This window comes from Sceloporus occidentalis, unplaced genomic scaffold (genome assembly GCF_023333645.1).
Source record: "Sceloporus occidentalis isolate IW3139 unplaced genomic scaffold, rSceOcc1.0.p SCAF_2, whole genome shotgun sequence".
In the NCBI taxonomy this organism is placed as follows: Eukaryota; Metazoa; Chordata; class Lepidosauria; order Squamata; family Phrynosomatidae; genus Sceloporus; species Sceloporus occidentalis.
In genome coordinates this window covers 199750733-199771148 of record NW_028316982.1, presented here as the reverse complement: position 1 = coordinate 199771148, position 20416 = coordinate 199750733, and the positions used below count along the sequence as shown (strand labels likewise).

The 20416-nt window shown below is 40.5% G+C and overlaps 1 protein-coding gene across 2 annotated transcripts; it reads left to right on the top strand.

Moving 5' to 3' along the window:
- The first annotated feature begins 385 nt into the window (after nucleotides 1-385).
- On the top strand, nucleotides 386-20416 carry FAM3B (FAM3 metabolism regulating signaling molecule B). 2 transcript variants are annotated; one of them, XM_089511979.1, is made up of 9 exons: nucleotides 546-563; nucleotides 808-867; nucleotides 6178-6321; nucleotides 8522-8645; nucleotides 10241-10299; nucleotides 14658-14708; nucleotides 15396-15483; nucleotides 16790-16922; nucleotides 19636-20416. In XM_089511979.1, the coding sequence occupies exons 2-9, from the start codon at nucleotides 849-851 to the stop codon at nucleotides 19726-19728; spliced, it is 711 nt and encodes a 236-aa protein (XP_089368105.1). In that variant the 5' UTR covers nucleotides 546-563; nucleotides 808-848; the 3' UTR covers nucleotides 19729-20416. The 2 variants fall into 2 exon arrangements, with proteins under 2 accessions (XP_089368106.1, XP_089368105.1); XM_089511980.1 differs by lacking the exons at nucleotides 546-563; nucleotides 808-867 and adding an exon at nucleotides 386-403.

Genomic DNA, 20416 nt, shown 5'->3' with positions numbered 1-20416 from the left:
TCCTGGACAGAAGGCTAAAATGGAGGACACGTCCTGGAAAAGGAGGACCCCTGGTCACTCTGCATATAAATGTAAATCTTGTTGGGTCTGTGACTAAATTATATATATATATATATATATATATATATCCATGCTTTATTAGTCCTGCTCAAAATGGAGGACATTTTGACAGTTCTCCTGGACAGAAGGCTAAAAGGAGGGCATGTCCTAGAAAAGGAGGACGTCTGGTCACTCTGCATACACATGTAAATCCTGTTGGGTCTGTGACTGCAGAATAAATTACACACACATACTTTTAGTCCTGCTCAAAATGGAGGACGTTTTGCAATTCCTTCTGGACAGAAGGCTGAAACAGAGGACACGTCCTGGGAAAAGAGGACCTCTGGTCACCCTGCATAGACATGTAAATCTTTTGGGGTCTGTGGCTGCAGTGTGTGTGTGTGTGTGTGTGTGTGTGTGTAAACCCCTGCTTTATTAGTCCTGCTCAAAACGGAGGGCGTTTTGCCATTCCTAAGGCTAAAACGGAGGGCCTGTTTTGGCAAAGCAGGGGGCCTGTGGCCAACGTAGGGGCCCGGGGGGTGCAGCTGAAGGGCAAGGCCCATGGTCCTCAGGCAGCAAGGCCGCTGTGGAGGAGGGCTGGGAGCTGCAGTCCCCCGCAGCTGGAAGGGCGGCCTGGGGCTGCTGTGAGGCCCAGGGCAGGTGGAGGAGGGAGGGCCAGGGCCGCCTCCTCCTCCTCCTCCTCCTCAGGCGGAACCGGGAAGCCTGACTCCGAGAAGTTTCTTCTTCTTCTTCTTCTTCCTTGTCCAGAGAGAGAGACTGACCCAGACTGGCTCCAGGGAAGGAAGAGGATGAGGGCCGGCTGCAACAGTGAGTAGCAGCAAGGGAGGGAGCTCGGGGTAGAGAGACTTTGTGGAGGTTGTGGTTGTTTATGGCCCCCTCCCTCCCTCCCTCCCTCTCTCTCTCTAAGGCGGCCAGGGGTTTGTTTTCTCGACAGGTTTCTTCAAGGGTTGGGGTTGGTTTTGTCATATTTGGGGCCAGCACGGTGTTGTGGTTTTGAACGTTGTGCTAGGACACCGAGCCACCCAGGTTTGAACCCCGACTGGGCAACCTTGGGAAAGGCACGCTCTGGTTCAGCCTCAGCAAATGGCAATGGCAACAACCCCTCTCTGAAGAAACTTGCCAAGAAAACCATAGGAGAGATTCATCGCCTTCGGGCTGCCCTAAGTCAGAAACAACCACAACAAGTATACTACACTGGGTTTTTGTTGTGTACCTTCAAGTTCGTTTTCTTGGCAAGTTTGTACAGAAAGGGTTTGCCATTACCATCCACAGAGACTGTATGCTCAAAACAAAACAGAAGACACAAAAGGTCCCCTCTCCAAAGGGCATTGTGAGGATAAAGAGGAAGAGGCCAATATGAGGATTAGTAATACAATATTGTCATAGATTTATTGTATATATAATAATAGACTCATCTTGCCTATTTATATAATTAACTGGATTAACTTGTGTATGAGTTTATCATCCTCCTCTTTCATCTCTCATATATATATATATATATATATATATATATAATCTCGAGACATCTTTCTCTTCCTCCTCATGTTGTTGTGTGCCTTCAAGTCGTTTCTGACTTATGGCTAGCCTAAGGCAAACCTATCATGGGGTTTTCTTGGCAGGTTTCTTCAGAAGAGGTATGTCATTGCTTGCCATTCTCTGAGCTTCAGAGTGACTTGCCCAGATCACCGAGTGGGGTTCATGGCTGAGCTGGCATTCGAACCCTGGTCTCCAGAGTCATAGGCCTGTTACAGAATGCCAAAATAAAGCTGCTTCGGGTCTCTTTGGAGGTATGCTATTTAAATGATGCATGGGTCCTAAGAGTCCAGAGGTTGCACCAAAGCCACGCTCCATTTCTAAGGACTGGAGTGCAGCTTTGGTGCAGCTTCCGGATTCTTAGGATGCATGCATCATTTAAACAGCATACCTCCAAAGAGACCTGAAGCAGCTTTATTTTGGCAGTCTGTAACAGGCCACAGTTGAACACTCAATTGCCACACTGGTCCTCTATTTTACACACACACACACACACCCCTTCCTCGTTCTCCTCATATATGTCTATGTATCTTGACATCTTCCTTTTCTCGTGTGTGTGTGTGTGTGTGTGTGTGTTGTTAACTGTCCTCAGGTCTTGATCCTTGACAGCCCTGTGCATGAGACACCTCCAAAACTCCCTATCCTCCACTGCACTGTTTAGTTCCTGAGAACTCATACCTGGGAGCTACTGAATAGAATCCATCTCTTTCTGTTTCCCTCCACCTTTCCAAGATGATCCTAACTTTTGTGCTCAGTTGTATGTCTTTGCATTTTAGGATCTTGTCTAGTTCTTTCGTAGCTGCCCTTACCATTCTTAATCTTCTTCTTATTTCCTGGCTGCAGTCCAAGTTCCTATCAATGTTTAATCCCAGGTATGAGAACTCTTTTACTATTTCTATTTCTTCATTGTCTAGGTTGAATTTGTGTATATTCTCCATGGTCATTATTTTTGTTTTCTTTTATATTCAACAGCCTTTGCACTTTCTTCCTTGATCTTCCTTAATAGTTGTTCCAGGTTTGGGAGGTTTTCTACTAGTATGTAATCTGCGTACCTTAGATTGTTGATATTCCTTCCTCCTATTTTCACTCCTTCCTCTATGTCCAATCCTACTTTTCTTACAGTATATTCTGCAAATATGTTGAACAGGTAAGGTGATAATATGCAGCCTTTTTTTTTACTCCTTTGTCAATTGGAAACCATTCTGGTTCTCCATATTGTGTTCTGACAGTAGCCTCATCAGGACCATCAGATGCGTTGGCACTCCTATGTCTTTAAGGACATTCCATAGCCTTTCATGATCAATGCAGTGAAAAGCTTTACTATAGGCTATATAAAACACATGCTGATTTTCTTTTGAAATTCCTTAGTGTGCTCCATTAGCCCTCATATGTTTGCAATGTGGTCCCTAGTGCCTCTTCCTTTGCTGAACCCTGCTTGGACCTCTGGGATTTCTCTATCCATGTATGGTTGGAGTCTGTGTTGCAGTATTTTAAGCATAATTTTGCTTGTGTAGAAGATTAGTGCTATGGTCCTATACTTGCTACAGTCTTTTATGTCAGGAAGAAGCAACATGGGATATATAGTCACAAGAAATATAATATGTATATGAATGTATTTGAAAGTAACATGACACAGCAAAAGCAATTGAAATGGCACATAGGTGTTGCATATAATGTAATTAGAAGGTCCTAAAAGCCAAGGACACATGTGGCAAGGACAAAGTGAAAAGGTGCAAATTGATATCACCTGAAAGTCATTGAGTGGACAGCAATGTATGATGCAATGTGAGGTAAAGATTGAGCCAAGTATGATATGTCAATCATAATGTATGTACACGCCCAGGAGGTGGCAACTGTATAATGAATTGAAAGACAAATGCCTATATAAGCAATAATGTATGGCAATACTTTTTGTGGGTATTGAGGAGTATAGTAGTGTGGGTATTGAGGAGTATAGTAGTGTGGGTATTGAGGAGTATAGTAGTGTGAGTATTGAGGAGTATAGTAGTGTGAGTTTTGTGAGTAGTGAATTGTTTTGTGCATAGTGTATATATTAGAATAAAAGTAGATCTTTTATAGAAGACTACTGTGTTGACTGGTGTCTTGAGAGCTGAACAAGAACCGGCAGACTCCAGAGAAGATTGGAAGACATCTTCAGCCAATTCTCAGAGCTACTGGTCAAACTGGTTGTTCTTCCGCTGACCAGGGGGGTGAGAGTGAAAGCCAGGAGAAGAGCTGCAACTCCCATCATCCCTAACATTTTATGTCTCCTTTTTGGGGGGTGGGGAAGTATATTGATCGTTTCCAGTCTGTTGGCTATCATTTTGTTTTCCATATCTGCTGACAAATGTCAGTTAGCGCTGTAGTTGACTATCAGTGTAGACTGCAGCAGTTAGATTAGAATATCATCTATTTCTGGTGATTTCTTTTATACGTGTGTATGTATCTGGACATCGTCCTCTTTCTTCTCATATATATATCATCCTTTTTCTCCTCATGTTGCCCCCAGGGAGAGGGACCTGCTTCTTATTCTTTTTAGTCAGGATTTACACAGAGCTCAACTGTGAACTGTGGTGTTTCTGAGCATGTGCAGAATGCTTTGCTTTTGGGGTGCATCTGCACTGTAGGAATAATGCTGGGCTGTAGCTATATCCTATGGACTTGTGGGATGTTTAGTTTTACAAGGTCTTTGTCCTTCTTTGCTAGAGTGCTGGTGCTTCACAAAACTACACATCCCAGGATTCTGTAGGATGGGGCCATGGAAGTTCAATTGGTGTTAAACTACATTATTTCTACAGAGTAGATGCACCCACAGTCCAGGGCATTGGCCCATCAGGGCTTAGGAGGGAGGGATTTGGAGTGGAAAGGCCTGTCACCTCTTGGTTTAGGAATTAAGCTCTTTGACTTGGGACACAGGTTCCTTTTCAGTCAGAAAAGAGTTGTAAAGGAAGTTTCTAGTTAGGAATTAGGCAAGTATGTAAAAGGGTTAACCAGCCCATCCATCTCCCAATGATTGTGATTAACTGCTGTCAGGTCAACTTTGACCTATTGCGGCCCAATAAATGAGAGACCTCCAAGTCACCCTGTTGTCCTATAAATGGGAGACCTCCAATTTACCCTGTCATCAACAGCTATGCCCAGGTCTTCCACACTCAGGGCCATGGCTTTCTCAGTTGAATCTATCCACCTGTAGAGGGGTCGTTCTTTCTTCCTACTGCCTCCTACATTCCCAAGGATTACTGTCATTTCTAGTGAGTCATGTCTTCTCATAATATGTCCAAACTATGCTTCAGTTTAGTCATCTTGTCTTCTAGGGAGAGTTAAGGCCTGATTTACTCTAGGACCCATTTATTTGTCTTTTTGGCAATCTGTGGTATCCTCAGCACTCTCTTCCAGCATGACATTTCAAATGAGTTGATTCGCCTCCTATTTTTATCACTATCCATCTTTCACAGCCATGCATAGAAATCGGAACTATGATGGTCATTGTATGAAAATGAAATGGCAGAGGATAAATTGACATAAATCAAAAATTAGGAGTGGGAATACCCAAAAACCAGTGGCAAAACATTTCAGTCTCAAAAGATCTACAAATGTAGATTGGAAAGAGAAACAGCAGAATCAGAGCTCATCCACAAACTACAGTCCCTCAGCAGTGAATTGAACAAATATAATGGCTTCCTGACACACTACACACATTTCAGCTGCTATGTGACCCCATCCTTATGGGGGCACCCTACATTCATCTATTCTTATCAACACAGTTTCCATTGCCAAACTGGATTTGCCACTTCATCTCCATGCATAGAGGCTAGTTCCCAGTGCCTTTGCTCACAAACAACCATTGTTAAACCTGGGCTTAACACTTCATTTCCATACACAAAGGATTTTAAATTCAAATTGACATTTCTCACACACCTAGGGCATATATTAGTCTGTCCCTGGCTTACCACTCCGCCAAATGCATCTGAGGAAGTAGACTTTAATCTACAAAAGCTCATGCTGGCAACTTCCTTCTTTAGTTAGTCTCAAAGGTGCTACTGGATCTCTCTACATTTTGACAGTAAAGGAGTAAGATAATTCCACCTTCTCCACTTCTGACCTTTATGCATCCGCTTTACCTTTTAGCACATCCGTTTACCTTTTGGCACATAAAGCTACTGTCACAAATATTTTTAAAGTAAATAAATGATTTTTGTGCACTGTCTTCTGAATTAAAGTGCATGATTGAAGTGATCCAAAGCCAGCATACTACAGTCCTCCCTTGCCATACGCAGGGGATCTGTTCTGGACCCCTCCCCCCATAAGGCAAATTTCACATATGCTGGAGTCCCATTTAACTGAATGGTGATGTGCTCCACTGGCACGTGCGCCATTTTGTCATCCTCATAAGATGGAATCCGTGTACAGTGAAGGTGCGTATGCGGCAGGCAGACTGTACATCAGCCTCTGTTGTCTCAGTAGAAGAATGACCTTATATTGTCTCTTTTGGTGAATCAGTGTAGCAATTGCCATCTACTGAATAACATACATTCTGTTTTTTTTTTTTTTTTTTTGCTGAATTTCTCATTGTTTCTTTTTCAGATTTTATAAAGTTGGGAGGGTTTATCTTTGCATCTGTCTTTGCCTGGTACCTGGGTTCCCTGTTGGCATATATGATACCTGAAGATTCACTGATATCAACTTACGACAATCTTCAGAACTTTGCCAGTAAACCAAAAATTGTGGGTATGTAACCATATTCTACCACACATCTTTTAAGGCACACTCTCATTTAATATTTGTTTTTGTCAATTTACTGCCTTCTAATGTGCTATCTAAGGTCAAAATAGTCCAGTTGTTTTGTATTGTTGATTTTTTCCAAGTTGTGGTGCTCAGCACTGGCCTGCCCTTTCAGTGTCTTCCAACAGTATAATTTTATAATCTGGAGCTAACACGTTGTCATAAAGGCAATTACTATCATGCCATGGATATTTTTAAAAGGCTACAACATAGTACTCTTTGAGAGGAAAGCACCTATTCAGAAGTGATGTGGAAATAGAAACAAGCTAGAAAAGCTACAGTAAAGTTTGAACATTCCTTATCTGAAGTGTATCCAGAGTGTTTTGGATTTTGGAATACTGTACATGTATTTGTACATACGACACAATGTGATATCTTGGAGATGAGACTCAAATCTAAACAAAACTCATTTATGTTTCATATTCACCTTATACACATTGTCTGAAGGTAATTTTATGCAATATTTTAAATAATTATGTGCATGAAACAAAGTTTGTGTACACTGAACCATCAGAAAGCAAAGGTGTCACTATCTCAGCTGCCCATGAAAAAAGCTTTGAGTTTTGGAGTATTTCAAATTTTGGAATTCTGGATAAGGAAGACTCAACCTGTACAACCTTACTTTAGCTGGCAGCAGGTAGCATAGACTGTTCCTTTCTTTCCCCTCAATATCATTCTTGTGATTGTCTTCCTATAATCTTCTAAAGAGAATTCTGTTTACATTTCTATAATATTTAAAGACCAAGTTATTGTGAATCTCTTTTTTCACTATAAATGACAAGGTTAACGTGAGATGATCGGAACTCTAGCGTACAGCATATGGGCTTTCCATCCCTTTTAGTCCTGATAATAAGGGGGATGGGGCAATATTTGTTAGGAATGTAGCAGGATGAAAGAGTTCAAAATCATCCTCCCAACAAGTACCATGAGTCGTTAAAAAAACAAAAAAACCTAGAAATAGCATGTAGAGAATATGGATCACTTTCATCTGGTCTCCCTCCTTTTGTTGCTTCTTACTGTACCAGAGGAACAAAGTTATCTTTGAATTCTAAGTATTGAACTATAACAGGTGTGAGGTTTGTGATTAGGATAAGAACGGTGGATTGCATGTGTAAATTTTTGTATTTGTATTTGTATGTCCAAAGGAGGGCGACAAAAATGGTGAAGGGTCTGGAAACCATGCCCTATGAGGAACGACTTAGGGAGCTGGGGATGTTTAGCCTGGAGAAAAGAAGGTTAAGAGGTGATATGATAGCCCTGTTTAAATATTTGAAAGGATGTCATATTGAGGAGGGAGCAAGCTTGTTTTCTGCTGCTCCAGAGAACAGGAGCCGGAACAATGGATGCAAGCTACAGGAAAAGAGATTCCACCTGAACATTAGGAGGAACTTCCTGACAGTAAGGGCTGTTCGACAGTGGAATGCACTTCCTCGGAAGGTGATAGAGTCTCCTTCCTTGGAGGTCTTTAAACAGAGGCTGGATGGCCATCTGTCAAGGATGCTTTGATTTGGATTTCCTGCATGGCAGGAGGTTGGACTGGATGGCCCTAGTGGTCTCTTCCAACTCTACGATGCTATGATTCTATGATTCTATGATTTGCTCCTAATATTCTAATAAATGGAAGTAGAAAAGACAGCATAGAAGCTGGTGAGGTGTGCAATTACTGACATACCTCAGTATCTATCTATACCACCACTTGCTTGTGGAAACTGAATAATAATATAAGTTTGTGTGGTAAAAGGGAAGGAATAAACATAAATGAAAATAAGTGGGTTGATTCCATTTTTAATATGAAATGGAATAAAATATATAGAATTTTTAATTACATAAAGTAGCTAGAGGGGCTGCATTTTACCTATGTTCAACTTGGCACTCATTTTGTGATTTGTAGCTAACTTTTAAAATAATTACCTGATGAAACCTTTCAAAATACCCATCTTATTAGGAGTACTAATCGTAACCTGATGTAATTAATTATTTCCTAACATAAAGATTATATTTTGATCATATAAAGGTTATATGGTGATTATATAATGATCATATCTTGATGTAAAGAATTCAGCTGTGATCTATAAAACTACTCATTTTCTACTGTGAATGGGGATTGGCATGTGTTCAAACACTTCCTTTTTGTTTTTGATTGTAGTGCCACCTCCTAAAAGACAGAAATGTGACCACTGGTCTCCATGTCTGCCTGGAAGCTATGCTTATCGCATACTCAGTGGTGGGGGCAAAGAGAAGTTTGCTAAAATTTGTTTTGAAGATGAACTGTAAGTATATCTACCAATCCCTTTGTAAGTTGCTTTTGCCATTCAAAGTAATTCATCACATCAGGTCTGCAAACTTTGGTCCAAAACACACTGCGGAAATAATCCAGTTTGATACCATTTTAATTGCCCTGGCTCAGTGCTAGTGAATCCTGGGAATTGTAGTTTATTGTGTCATCATAGCTCTCTGACAGGGAAGGCTAAATGTCTCATAAAACTACCCAGAATTCCCTAGCATTTAGCCAGGGCAATTACAGTGGTCTCAAACTGGATTATTTCTGCAGTGTGTTTTGGACTCTTGTTAAGAAAACGCTGTGATAAGTTCACCTTAAGATCGCCATTAGTCGGAAATGACTTAAAGGCACACAGTAACAACCTCAACTGCAACCTCCTGATATATTCGTTCTGTGTGGAGAAGCCCAGTAATTGGCCTGATGAACCTGTGGCTTGACTCTGCATAAGGCAGCTCCATAGCCTTATAATTTTTAGAACCATCACACAACTGATATAACCCTAACTGGTTAGTGACACAAGTAATCTCGAGATAAGGCAGGATGGAGTTGTGGGTAATCTTGCTGTCCTTTGGACTAGCCCCTCAAATGTAGTTAAGAATGTCAGGGATGATGGGAGTTGTAGCTCTTCACCTCTGGCTCTAACTCACCACCTTGTTATGCAGCGGAGCTGACCAGCTTTGATCAGTGATCAGTGCTTTATTCCAAAGCAGCAGAGTTTTAGAGAATAGGCTGAAGACCCTGACAAACTCTCCAAGCCTTCTCACTCTTCTTCCTGAGATGTCTCCAAACTTCTCCAGGATCCTGCTGGCTCTTGTATCTTCACTCAAGACACCAGACAACTCAGTAGTCTTATATAAAAGATCTACTTTATTCTACTATATACACAATACTATATGCCCTACAAATCACAATCTCTACAATCTCCAATACTCCAACTATATCTCCAAACTACCCAAAACACTCCAACTACCCACAAAATACATTGGCAAACATAGCAATTATTATAGCCATTGTCAAACACCACCCACTAGTCAGTTTCCACCCAGTGGGCGTGTACATTCATTTTGATTGGTTCTCATAGTTCAACCCATACTTAAGAATTTCATCATTTCACCTTGTACACTTAATGAATCTCAGGTGTTTCCAATTGTACATTCTATAACTTTGTCCTTGACATTCAAGACTTCTAAATTACATTAGCTTTTTCACCTGTGTGGCTTCTTAATTGCTTTTGCTTAGTCACTGTGACTCTTACATACATGTTTTATTTCTTTTACTGTATGTCCCATGTTGCATTTTCCTTAACAAAGAAATCAAGTGGGTTATGTTTGCACAGACTGTTTTTGATAACGTCTTCTGCTTTCACTATTTGAGTATTCTGTTGTTCTGTTCATGCTGTTGTATTGAATATATTACTTTTTTTAGTCTGCTCTTTTTTTTCCTCTAGAGCTCCCAACCCCATACTTCTAGAACTTTGCTCCTATTGAACCGTTTATCTCAAATTCAAGTACCACAGGAAGTAACTTCATGGAAAAGACCTATTTAATATACATTCTAAATTAATGCTCAATATTTCATTTTCAGACTCATAAGTGAAGAAAAGGGGAATGTTGGAAGAGGAATAAATATTGCAGTTGTAAACTGTGAGTAAAATGGCACAATCAAGTGGGCTGTATCCAGCCTTTTACAAGTGGATATCTGCACACAAAGCAAGAGATTTCTTCACTCTGGAGCACATTTGGTTGTGCCTGGCGGGGCTGAAGGAGGAGGGGTAATGTGATCAGAGAGCTTTCTATAAGCAAACAAATATAATTAGACACATGAAAATGAGGGCAGAACCTGAACTTTGGTACCACAGAAATTGGATGGCATTTCCGTTTGTCTCCTTGCCAGCCTCTCATTGTTGAAACATCAGCAGATAGTCTTGAAATAGTGAACCTGTGATCTGTTTCTTATTTGAAATTTCTGAAAGCAGGGCAGCAAACTAGCATTCTTTCTGTCATGTCTAGTTGCTTTGTATTTAAGACTTGCAATGTCTGGTTTTTGTTTGTTTGTTTGTTTGTTTATTTACAGTGGGCCCTTGATATCTGCTGGGGTTTGGTTCCAGGACACCCTGTGGGTACCAAACTGTGCGGATGCACAAGTCCCATTATATACAGTGGCGTATGATTTGAATCACCACTTGAACATAGAAACCTACTGGGTGACCTTAGACAAGTTACACACTCTCAGCCTCAGAGTGGGGCACTGACAAGCTGTCTGAACAAATCTTGCCAAGAAAAACCTGTGATATAATAAATTGAGCTTGCCCTGAGTCAGGAATGATTTAAAGGCACACAAGAACAACAACATTTCATGCCATTATCATGTCAAGAATACTTAACTGGAATGCTTTCTCGCCTAATGAGAGAAGGACTTTTTTTGCTGATCCCACCCCCCCCCCTGAAATTTTAAACATTAAATCAGTTGTTAACCATTAAAAAACCCCATTCAGTTCAGTTACACAAAAATCGTCAGTAAGGAAAGTAAATTTGAAAAGAAATTAAATTTGACAAGTATGAACATGTTCTACATAAATGTAACTGATGAAAATAGCTATTTCAGGTATGAAATCAGTGGCAGAATAATGGAAGCTGCCCTAGTCTGAAAGTAATGTTTCTATCAGTAATTCTTAAGGGAATGAAGTAGTTAACATTGCCTTAAAGGTAATATCCACATGGTATGTTGATTTGATTATCCATCTGTTCTCTTGATTATCAATTTATTTTAAATATGTTTGATTACTTATCAAGTACCTTTCAGGTTAGGAAAAGAAAGAAGTAAAAGTTGTCTTTGGCAGTAACTAAGAATGGCTAGAACACTTTTTTAAGGCTTTTATTCACAGATGCTCTTCTACATCATCATCATTCTTATCCTACATATGAAGGCTTGTTTCACACAGCTAACTGAATGCATAACTAACAAGATAGATTAATTACCAGTTGCTTAAGTCACCTTCCTCATTAAAAATAGTGGTGTGTGTCTAAATGGAGAGGGTTTATACCAGTGATAGCAAACCTTTTAGGGGCCGAGTGCCCAAACTAAAAGGTATTCCAGCACCGAGTGTTACCCTGTGCCAGAGGTGAGACTTCTGCCCTCTGGCAGGTCTCCTGGGACAGGACTTCTTCTCTCCACCCTCCCGGGCCTTCAGCTGCCTCTCCAGAGACAGCTGAAGGCTGTGGGGAGGGAAGAAGAGGAACAGGCGTGCACCTCTTTCTCCTCCTCCCCCTGCACCTTTCCCAGCCTTCAGCTACCTCCAGGGAGGCAACTGGAGGTCGGGCAGGGTTCCTCCACATTGTTCCCGGCTTTCAGCTACCTCTGGAGAGGCAACTGGAAGCCTGGGATGGTTCTCCCCATGCCATTCACGGCCTTTAGCTGCCTCTGGAGAGGCAGCTTGAAGCCAGGGAAGGTTGGGAAGTAGGGGGAAGAAGTGCACACCTCTTCCTCCTCTTCCCTCCCTCCCCCAGCAGTGCCGTGTCATACACCAGCTCTGGCATGCATGCCATAGGATCACCATCACAGATTTATACAATTTATCATGGCTGGCTGTTTTTTGTTGTTCTTTTACTTGTAAAGTGTCATTTATATTAATGGCACCACATAAATAGTTGTTGATGATTTAGAAATTAGAAACTCATGGGCATATAGGGGCCGTACAGACAGCCCCGAAGTAGTGGCATGCAGCCGCCCCTTTTACATCCAGATCAGGGCTGTGGCAACCGCACGCCACGGCCATGATCTGGCCTTTTCCAGGGTGCAAAAAAGAGCTGCACATGCAGCACTGGAGGAGCACCATGATGCCACGCATCATGTGGTGTGGCATCACAGCATCTTGGGGCAGAGCCGGGTCATGCGTCATGTAGACGCTATGCCCAGAATCCGTCCCCAGGCAAGCCCCCAAACTGCCAGCCTGCACAGGGCTGTAATCCACATAGCTCAAACTCTCTCTAATTCTGGATGAGACCCTCCCTGTGCCAGCCACTAGGTCAGACGAATGTTGCTTGTTCTGATCATGTTTCTATTGGATGTTTTGCGAGATCTGGACAACCTAGAAATTTCAGTGATAATATAAATCCAGTCAATATAAAGAAATATAAATATGATTTAAGTTTCAATGTAGTTGTTATCCTTGTGGATTTGTTTGCAGTGTTTTCCAACTCTTCCTGATAGTAGTATATTCCCATTTTCCCTGATCTAGAAACAGCAGAAAAGAGTTTGTAGTATGCTAGCAACTTTATTTATTGAACATCTGATTGCAACAGCCAGAGCTGATCTCATAAGAGAGCATAGGTACAGTTTCTCCTTTCACCTGTGAACCATAATCCCCAGATCCCTGGCTTTCATTTTTTTTAAAATCTAGTCTCTAGTCCTTATAGAAGCAGAGACATGAGACAAAATTTGTTTTGAAAGATTACAGTGCATTTTGCCAAAGCAATAGTACACATTTCTTCTCTTGAGAGGAAGCTATTCTCTTGGGAGTTTATCACACGTGAGGAATTTCTCTTAATTTCGAATGAAAAGAAAGTCGGGCCAGAACACATTCACGTGAATTTGCTAGTTTAGTGAATTTACGTGAATGTGAATTGCGTTGGAACTGCCTCCCCATTGCCCAAAAATAGCATGCCATTGCCCAAATTTGCGTGTAATGGTCTGTCATGCAATAATGTGAAACCCCATGATTGCACTCGGACTGACTTCCCATTGCCCGAATTTGCATGTGGCAGTCTATCACGCAATAATGTTAAACCCCATGATTGCATTCAGATTGCCATTGGATTATACTTCCAATTTCCCTTGTCTCATAAACTCCCCGGTTCATTTCAAAGCAACTGTTTGAGTTCCCTCCTTCCTCAACCATCCAGAAATCTGAGAGAGCAGCAGTGTATTTACCCCAGTCCTAGTAGAAAATTAGTGAGCCTTTTAATTTGGGCTATGTTTAAAATGTTGGATTCCCCCCCCACCCACCCCTTTGTAATTTTAAACATTAAATCAATTGTAAATCGATTTTTTAAAAAAACATTCAGTTACACAAAGATCATCAGTATTTTATTCATTTGTTTCCTTTATTTCACATAGGCTGGGGAGTCCGGGTGGACTGAGAGACAAAGCAGATACTTAAATACATTGCTGTTGTTGCCTGCTGCTGTCAAGTATCTTTTGGACTTATGGCGACTCTAAGGTGACCCTGTTACAGGGTTGTTGTTGTTTTTGCAAGATTTGTTCATAGGGAATTTGCTTTGGCCTTCTCTGAGGTTGAGTGCGTGTGACTTGGCCAAGATCACCCAGTAGGTGATTTGAACTGTCTTCTTCTAAGTCATAGTCCAGTGCTTAAACCACTATCTCATGCTGGCTTTCAAATTAAATATTACATATATAATGAAAGCATTTTTACTCTTCTATTAACCTAAAAGGCTTACAGATAATTCATCTGACAGTTCGTGCCTTCAGGCTTATAATCTAAATAAGACTCACCACAAAAAGGAAAAGGAATAGGAAGGGATGATGAGGGAAAATTGCATTACTATATACTTATTGCTACTATATCCTTATTGCAGGAGGCAGGGCTGTGGGTTAAGTTAGCCCTCCAAAGAAGCCCTTGTATTAGATCCATTTTGTTGTGGTGAATTAGAATTCAGACTTGTTATTCAATTTTCCAGTTTCTAGCCTTTTGTAGGAAAATGAAAAGGGACTCTTGGTTGATTGTAGCAGCAGCTTAATTTATTCTGTGTACTTACCATGAAGACACCTATTTCCCCCCTTTTATATATTTTAGTGCAAGAAAATGTGTCATATCACATCTGTACAAGAAGAAAGGTCATAGCCAGGTCTCTTTGTTCTAGTTTGTGCTTCCTTTGGATTCTAGACTAAATATTTATTTGGACATATTGGGGGAAAAACAGAAAAAACATTTGCTGTTTAATGGATGTTTTCCATTTTTAAAAGCATATTTTCTTTATTTTAGATGATACTGGAAAAGTTATTGCTACAAAATATTTTGACATGTGGGAAGGAGGTAAGAGGCAAGCTGGTGTTCAATGTTGGTATGCAAGAATAAGATACCTGCTATCAAGCTTTGTTCATTTGAATAACAACTACAAGAGCTGTAACAGTTGCAGAAGTGTCAGGAACATTTTTGCACCTTTGTGTTAGTGATCATTGAACAGATTTTTAAAAAAAAATCTATAATGTTCTATCACCAAAGATAATGCCAGAACTATATATATCTATATCTATATATAGATATAGATATATATGAGTAAACCCATATCATTTAAATAAGTCTTTTCTGAATGCTCCCAATTCGAGTGATTTAAAGTTGTTGTTTTTTCTATATTATTTTTTGCGTTTCATGAAAAAGTGACTTTGGATTGGATCTAAAGTTTCCCTTCTGTTCTTGATTTATCTGCAAAGGGAAAAGCAGGAAGCTGATTTATTTTTGCTTTCTCTTGGGCCACCTCTCATGCTGTTCTGGGATGTTACCAAACCTTCTTCAGTATAACTGGGCAAGTCCAAGAAAGAAGCGGAATAAACTTTTTTCTTGGGATTTAGGGACGCTGAGGCTGCTAATTTCCATAAGGAAAACTGTTTACAGATTTCTTGTATCCCATCTCTTGGGGGGGGAGCAAGATGCTGGGAGCAGGGTATGGCCAATTTATAAAGGGTTTTTTTAAAAAAAAAAACACACCTTTTCTGCCAACAGAATTCTCTAGACCAATGACTGATTTCATCAGAAAGGCCCCCCAGAGATCACTGCTCCTCATGGTAACCCATGATGATGGAAGTAACAGGTAAGCACATAAATTTGTGCTTCCACATTGTATCTACACTACACATTTACAGCACTTTTATACCTTTCTAAATGTTCTGCCTCCATCCTGTGGAATCCCTGGATTTGAAGTTTAGCACTGATGGCTTCCATTTGAGTGGAGTAATGACTCTCCTCCAAATTTTAGTCTGAATTTTCTAGGAGCTATCTAAGGTACCTCATGAGCCCTATTCATAAAATAGATCCAGTACCTTGTATAGGCCCTTTAAAGTTTGGGCTACAAACTGGAAATTAATGACCTCACTCAGGCAAACTAGATCCAGTACCTTGTATAGGGCCTTTAAAGTTTGGAATACAAAGTGGAAGAAAACTACTAATGTATTTGGTGAGATACTTAGCATTCTATGCTGGAGAGCAGAGTTCTGTACTTCAGGACAGCTCTGTAGTAGAACATTCAAAGTACTTCATCAAACTACAAATCCCAAGGATACAGCCATGGCAATTAGAGTGGTGCTATACCTGTAGTGTAGATACTCTGCCTTTCATAACATAATCAGTGATTCAGCCGTGCTAACTTTGAGAATGTTGTGAAGGTTATAATTACATTTAAATGCAAGTTTTCCCAAATATGCTGATATTTGTATGTGGCTGTTAACTTTCTGAAGGCATGAGCTTAGTTCCACATCCTGTTTGGGAGGACCTTTCTAAACATCAAACTCTTCAAAGCCATTCCTTCAAACATATGTTATTGGCAGTGAATTTCTGAGCTATTTAGACTCTCATTTTTACTTGCATTTCTACCATTTTTAGCTGGGATTGTAATCACTGGTGTTATCGGCTTGTGTGGAAAAGTATAGCATACCAAGTTAAATAATTTACTTGGGTATTTTTGTTTGCGATTTTAAAGGAAGGCGTTACATGGGTATTTTCTCTTTTTTGCATGTATTACTTGAGGTAGAAGCTTTTTTTATAATGGAATTTTGTGGATGCTAGTGATTCTCTTACAGACCATCTTTTTCTGGCAACAATGAAAAGGCTGCCTGTGTTTGGGTCATTGTGTGTACATGTGCGCACAAACATACAAATGTGTGAATGCACACATGTATGAGAAAGTTCATGCAGTCCTTGAGTAAGTATTACATGTGGCCATTAGGACCAAAAAGATTGTGCATCCTTGTACTAAGGGCAAAAAATTATTGACACAAATGAATGTGATATTATATGAGGGTACCAGAAAAAATTGACCCTAATTGATGTAAACTTTTGCTTTTAGAAAATCTGGATAGCAGAAGATACAAAATTAAATTGTTTCCTTATCTCTCACACAGGTTAAAGGAGGATGGGAAGCAGGCAATTGCTGAACTAGGAAGTAAAGAAATACGAAATTTGAAATTCAGATCAAGCTGGGTCTTCATAGCAGGAAAAGGTTTTAAGCTGCCAGAAGATATAGAAAAGGAAAAGGTAAAACATGTTCTAATTAGCAAGTCCAAATTAGAATATAATTCCATGATAGATTCCTGGTTCTGGCTAGGTTATTTCAATTCCACTTTGCCACCATTTTTATTATCCTTGTCCTGTTCTCCTAATGGTAACCTAACATACAAACATTTACTTTGTAAATCCTATCCTATTGTACAGGAGGAAAACAACTCTGCTAAATTTCTGTGTGTTAAGCTGCAATTAAAGACAAGAAGTAGTTTGGGATTTTTTTTAAGGCAAATTAAAAAGATTAAACGAAATGTGACATTATTTGCATGTGAGCAATTAGAGTGCATACTTTATAAAATAGCAAATGGGTACCACAGCATTTTTACACACACACACACACACTACAGGCAGATCAAGACACTCCCCCTTCTCAAGCTGCTGTTGCACTAGGGTTGGAATTTGGTGTCAGTGGAGACTTCTTTCCGGGGACTAAAACCTGCTTTAGGATGGATTTCCCTGGAATTACAACAAAAATGGGGAAGGTTTAAATTCTTGTGTGCCATAGTCCTAGTGCTGCTGGCCCTAGTCACTGCAGCATATATATATATATATATATCTTGCATGGAGAGAAACTTAGGCGGGTTACAGACCGCCAGAAAGTACGCGACGAGCGCGTACTAGGGTTAGGAAGGGGCGGTGCTTCTGCACCCCCCTAACCCTAGTACGTACTCCGCGCACACAAAATGGCGGCGGCTGTTCCACATGGCCGCCGCCATGATTACGTCACGACCGCGCTGCCTCCACACGAGGCGGCCCGGTTGTGACGTATTGAGGCCACGCCACGGCGCATAGTGCGCCTTTTCTCCAGCCCCGGAAGGAGCGCGATTTCGGCGCTCCTTCCTCGGAGCATCCGGGAGACGCGCGATGTGGCAGCTGCAGCTCCCAGACGCTGCAAGCAGCGGCGGCGGGAGAGCGGCGCTTCTTGGCGGTATGTAACCCGCCTTAGAGTATTATTTGATTAGATGAGGTTAACATTACCTTTAGTTTGGTCCATAAACTCTTTAAATTTCTATTCCCAAGAACTGACAGAAGACCAAAAGTCCAGTTTGTGCAGCTGCACTGTGTATGCCCAAAGGTGTTCAAGAGTCTGCACTAGTCAGTGGATTATTACCTTAAACCTCCACAGTCAACTAACATCACAGTGCCAGGACCATATGAAAGTAGTTTTCCATAAAGTGCATGCACTCTGCTGTCTCTGGCAACCTGAAATTAGAACATTAAAACTGAAAGTAGTTGTTGGACATATATATACAGTTACTGCAAAAATTAAGTTTTAGAAAAGTGTCAGTGATTGATTCATTCTTGTGAGGTTTGCAGAGGAGGTTCTTTCATTATATATTTTTTTCTGCTGTTTCACTGATTATTACTGTCCCAAATGTTCCTGGACTGGTGTTTCTCTTGTCAGAAGACAGGATTGGTGGACATCAAGGGAGGGAAGAGGGTATAAACAGAGGGGATGATGGAAATTTCTGTATCTAGTTGTAACAGATCCAGAGGCCAGGTTTTTTGCCCCTGGGAGTCTCCTGTGGACTGCTAAAACTTAAAAAACCTTGAAATCATCAAGAATCACCCTTCCAATTTTGAGAAGTGAGTACTTGCGCCAGGACAGATCAGGGGCTGGACACCATGTTATGGGTAAAAAGATGGCCACAAATTTAATGCTTATTATAAATTATAGGTTATAAATAAATCACAAATGTCATAATAAATCAATCACCCTAGCCCCCTCCCCATGCCAGCAAATCCAAAGGGCCTACTACCTCCCATGCCGTTCCTGCCAAACTCACCAGTCCGTCCCACTGATCCCCTGTCTTCTTTGCACCGTCCCCCGCAGGAGCCATGTGCACAGGCCTATTTAAGGCCTGTAAATCCTGGCCTAAATTTTATGAAACTTCCTATTTGACGAGACTTCACCCCAGATCTCACCCTAAGCCTCGTGAGGCCCGCCAGCCAGCCTTACAAGACTTTCCTAATCCTTCTGAGCAGCTGCTCTGAGTGCCAGCAGCAGCAGCCAAGGTCTGGCACAAACAGCACCCTTCCATGATGGGTGAGGGTGACTACGTTCTGGTGTTAAATCGCTGCAAGCGGTCTGGGAATTGCTTGAAAGAGAAATTGCAGCTCTTGCAGGCTTCCAAGAGAGGAAACTCATTCCCACCCCTTTTTTGGCTAGAAAAAAAAGGCAGTCCAAGGAGTCTGAAGAGGTCAAGAGTCACAGAAAGTAGCTTTTGGGACCACATGCAGCCTCAAAGGTGCATTTTGTTCACCTCTAGTCTAGCCTCTGGATCCTCAGTTTGGCAAATATTCCTTGTAACAAATTGGTTTCTTTAGGACAGGACAAAAAAATTGTAAATTCAGTTTAGTTTTTTCCCCTCACACATTCTCTCTTTCTTATACATTAGCTTTCCTCCTGCCAAGAACTTCATTTTTAATGTTTTTATTTATTTATTTATTTATCTTGTGGCATTATAAACTGCTTTAGAATTTGTACAAATGAGAAGTGGTATAAAATACATAAATAATAACCTTAGCAGTGAGAGCAGAATGAAGTTGATTCCATCGTGTCTACTGGTCTCCTTTATACGTCATAATTCAAAGTTATACAGTTTTCTTTGTTATGATAAATTCCTGGTTCATTATTTTGAAACGCTAAACCAAATTGATGTTTGTTCTATGTGTTTTTAAACAGATCAACCATTCTGACAAAGATAAGAACCGATATGATGGCTGGCCAGCTGAAATCCAGATAGAAGGTTGTATTGCAAAGAACCTGACAAGCTGAATTCTCAAATAATACCTGTAAAATAGTACATTTTGTGCCTACCACATATCTTGTAAGGAACCGTTTGCCATAGGTTGCCAATGGTATAAAGATATGGATGAAAATGTTCATAATTTTCCATTAGACAAAACTAGTTTGAATTATTGAGTTCAGTGACACCATTGGTCTTATTCTCCTTTTTGAGACACAAATTATTAGAGACCTTGTTTCTATTTATCTTTCATACTGTGTCCTATGAAGAACTAATTTGTTTTACTGTCCCAGATTTTTTTTGCAATCTGTAAAATTCCGTATGTACTGTATATGTTTATATATTGGCAACTTGGTTTTTATATAGCTACATAACCACATCTGGCAACCAAAGATTGGTTTATCACTGTAGCTTGTAAAATAATTCCTTGCTTATGTCTCCCACCACCCTTTACTTGAAACACTTTAAAGCCTAATCTAGTCGTGAAGCAAATGTTTCATGCTCCACAGTTTATACTTGAATGTTTTACATATTTATTTTTTAAAATTACCTTTGAAACAATAAAAAGATTTCATTTTTAAACTCCATTCTGTAATATTTTATAACTAAACATGAGCATAAAACACTGTTTTTGAAAATCAAATTAGAACAGGACATTTTCTGAGTCAAGTAAATTGACATGGGTAAAATGGTAGTAAGTACCACATAATGTGTTGC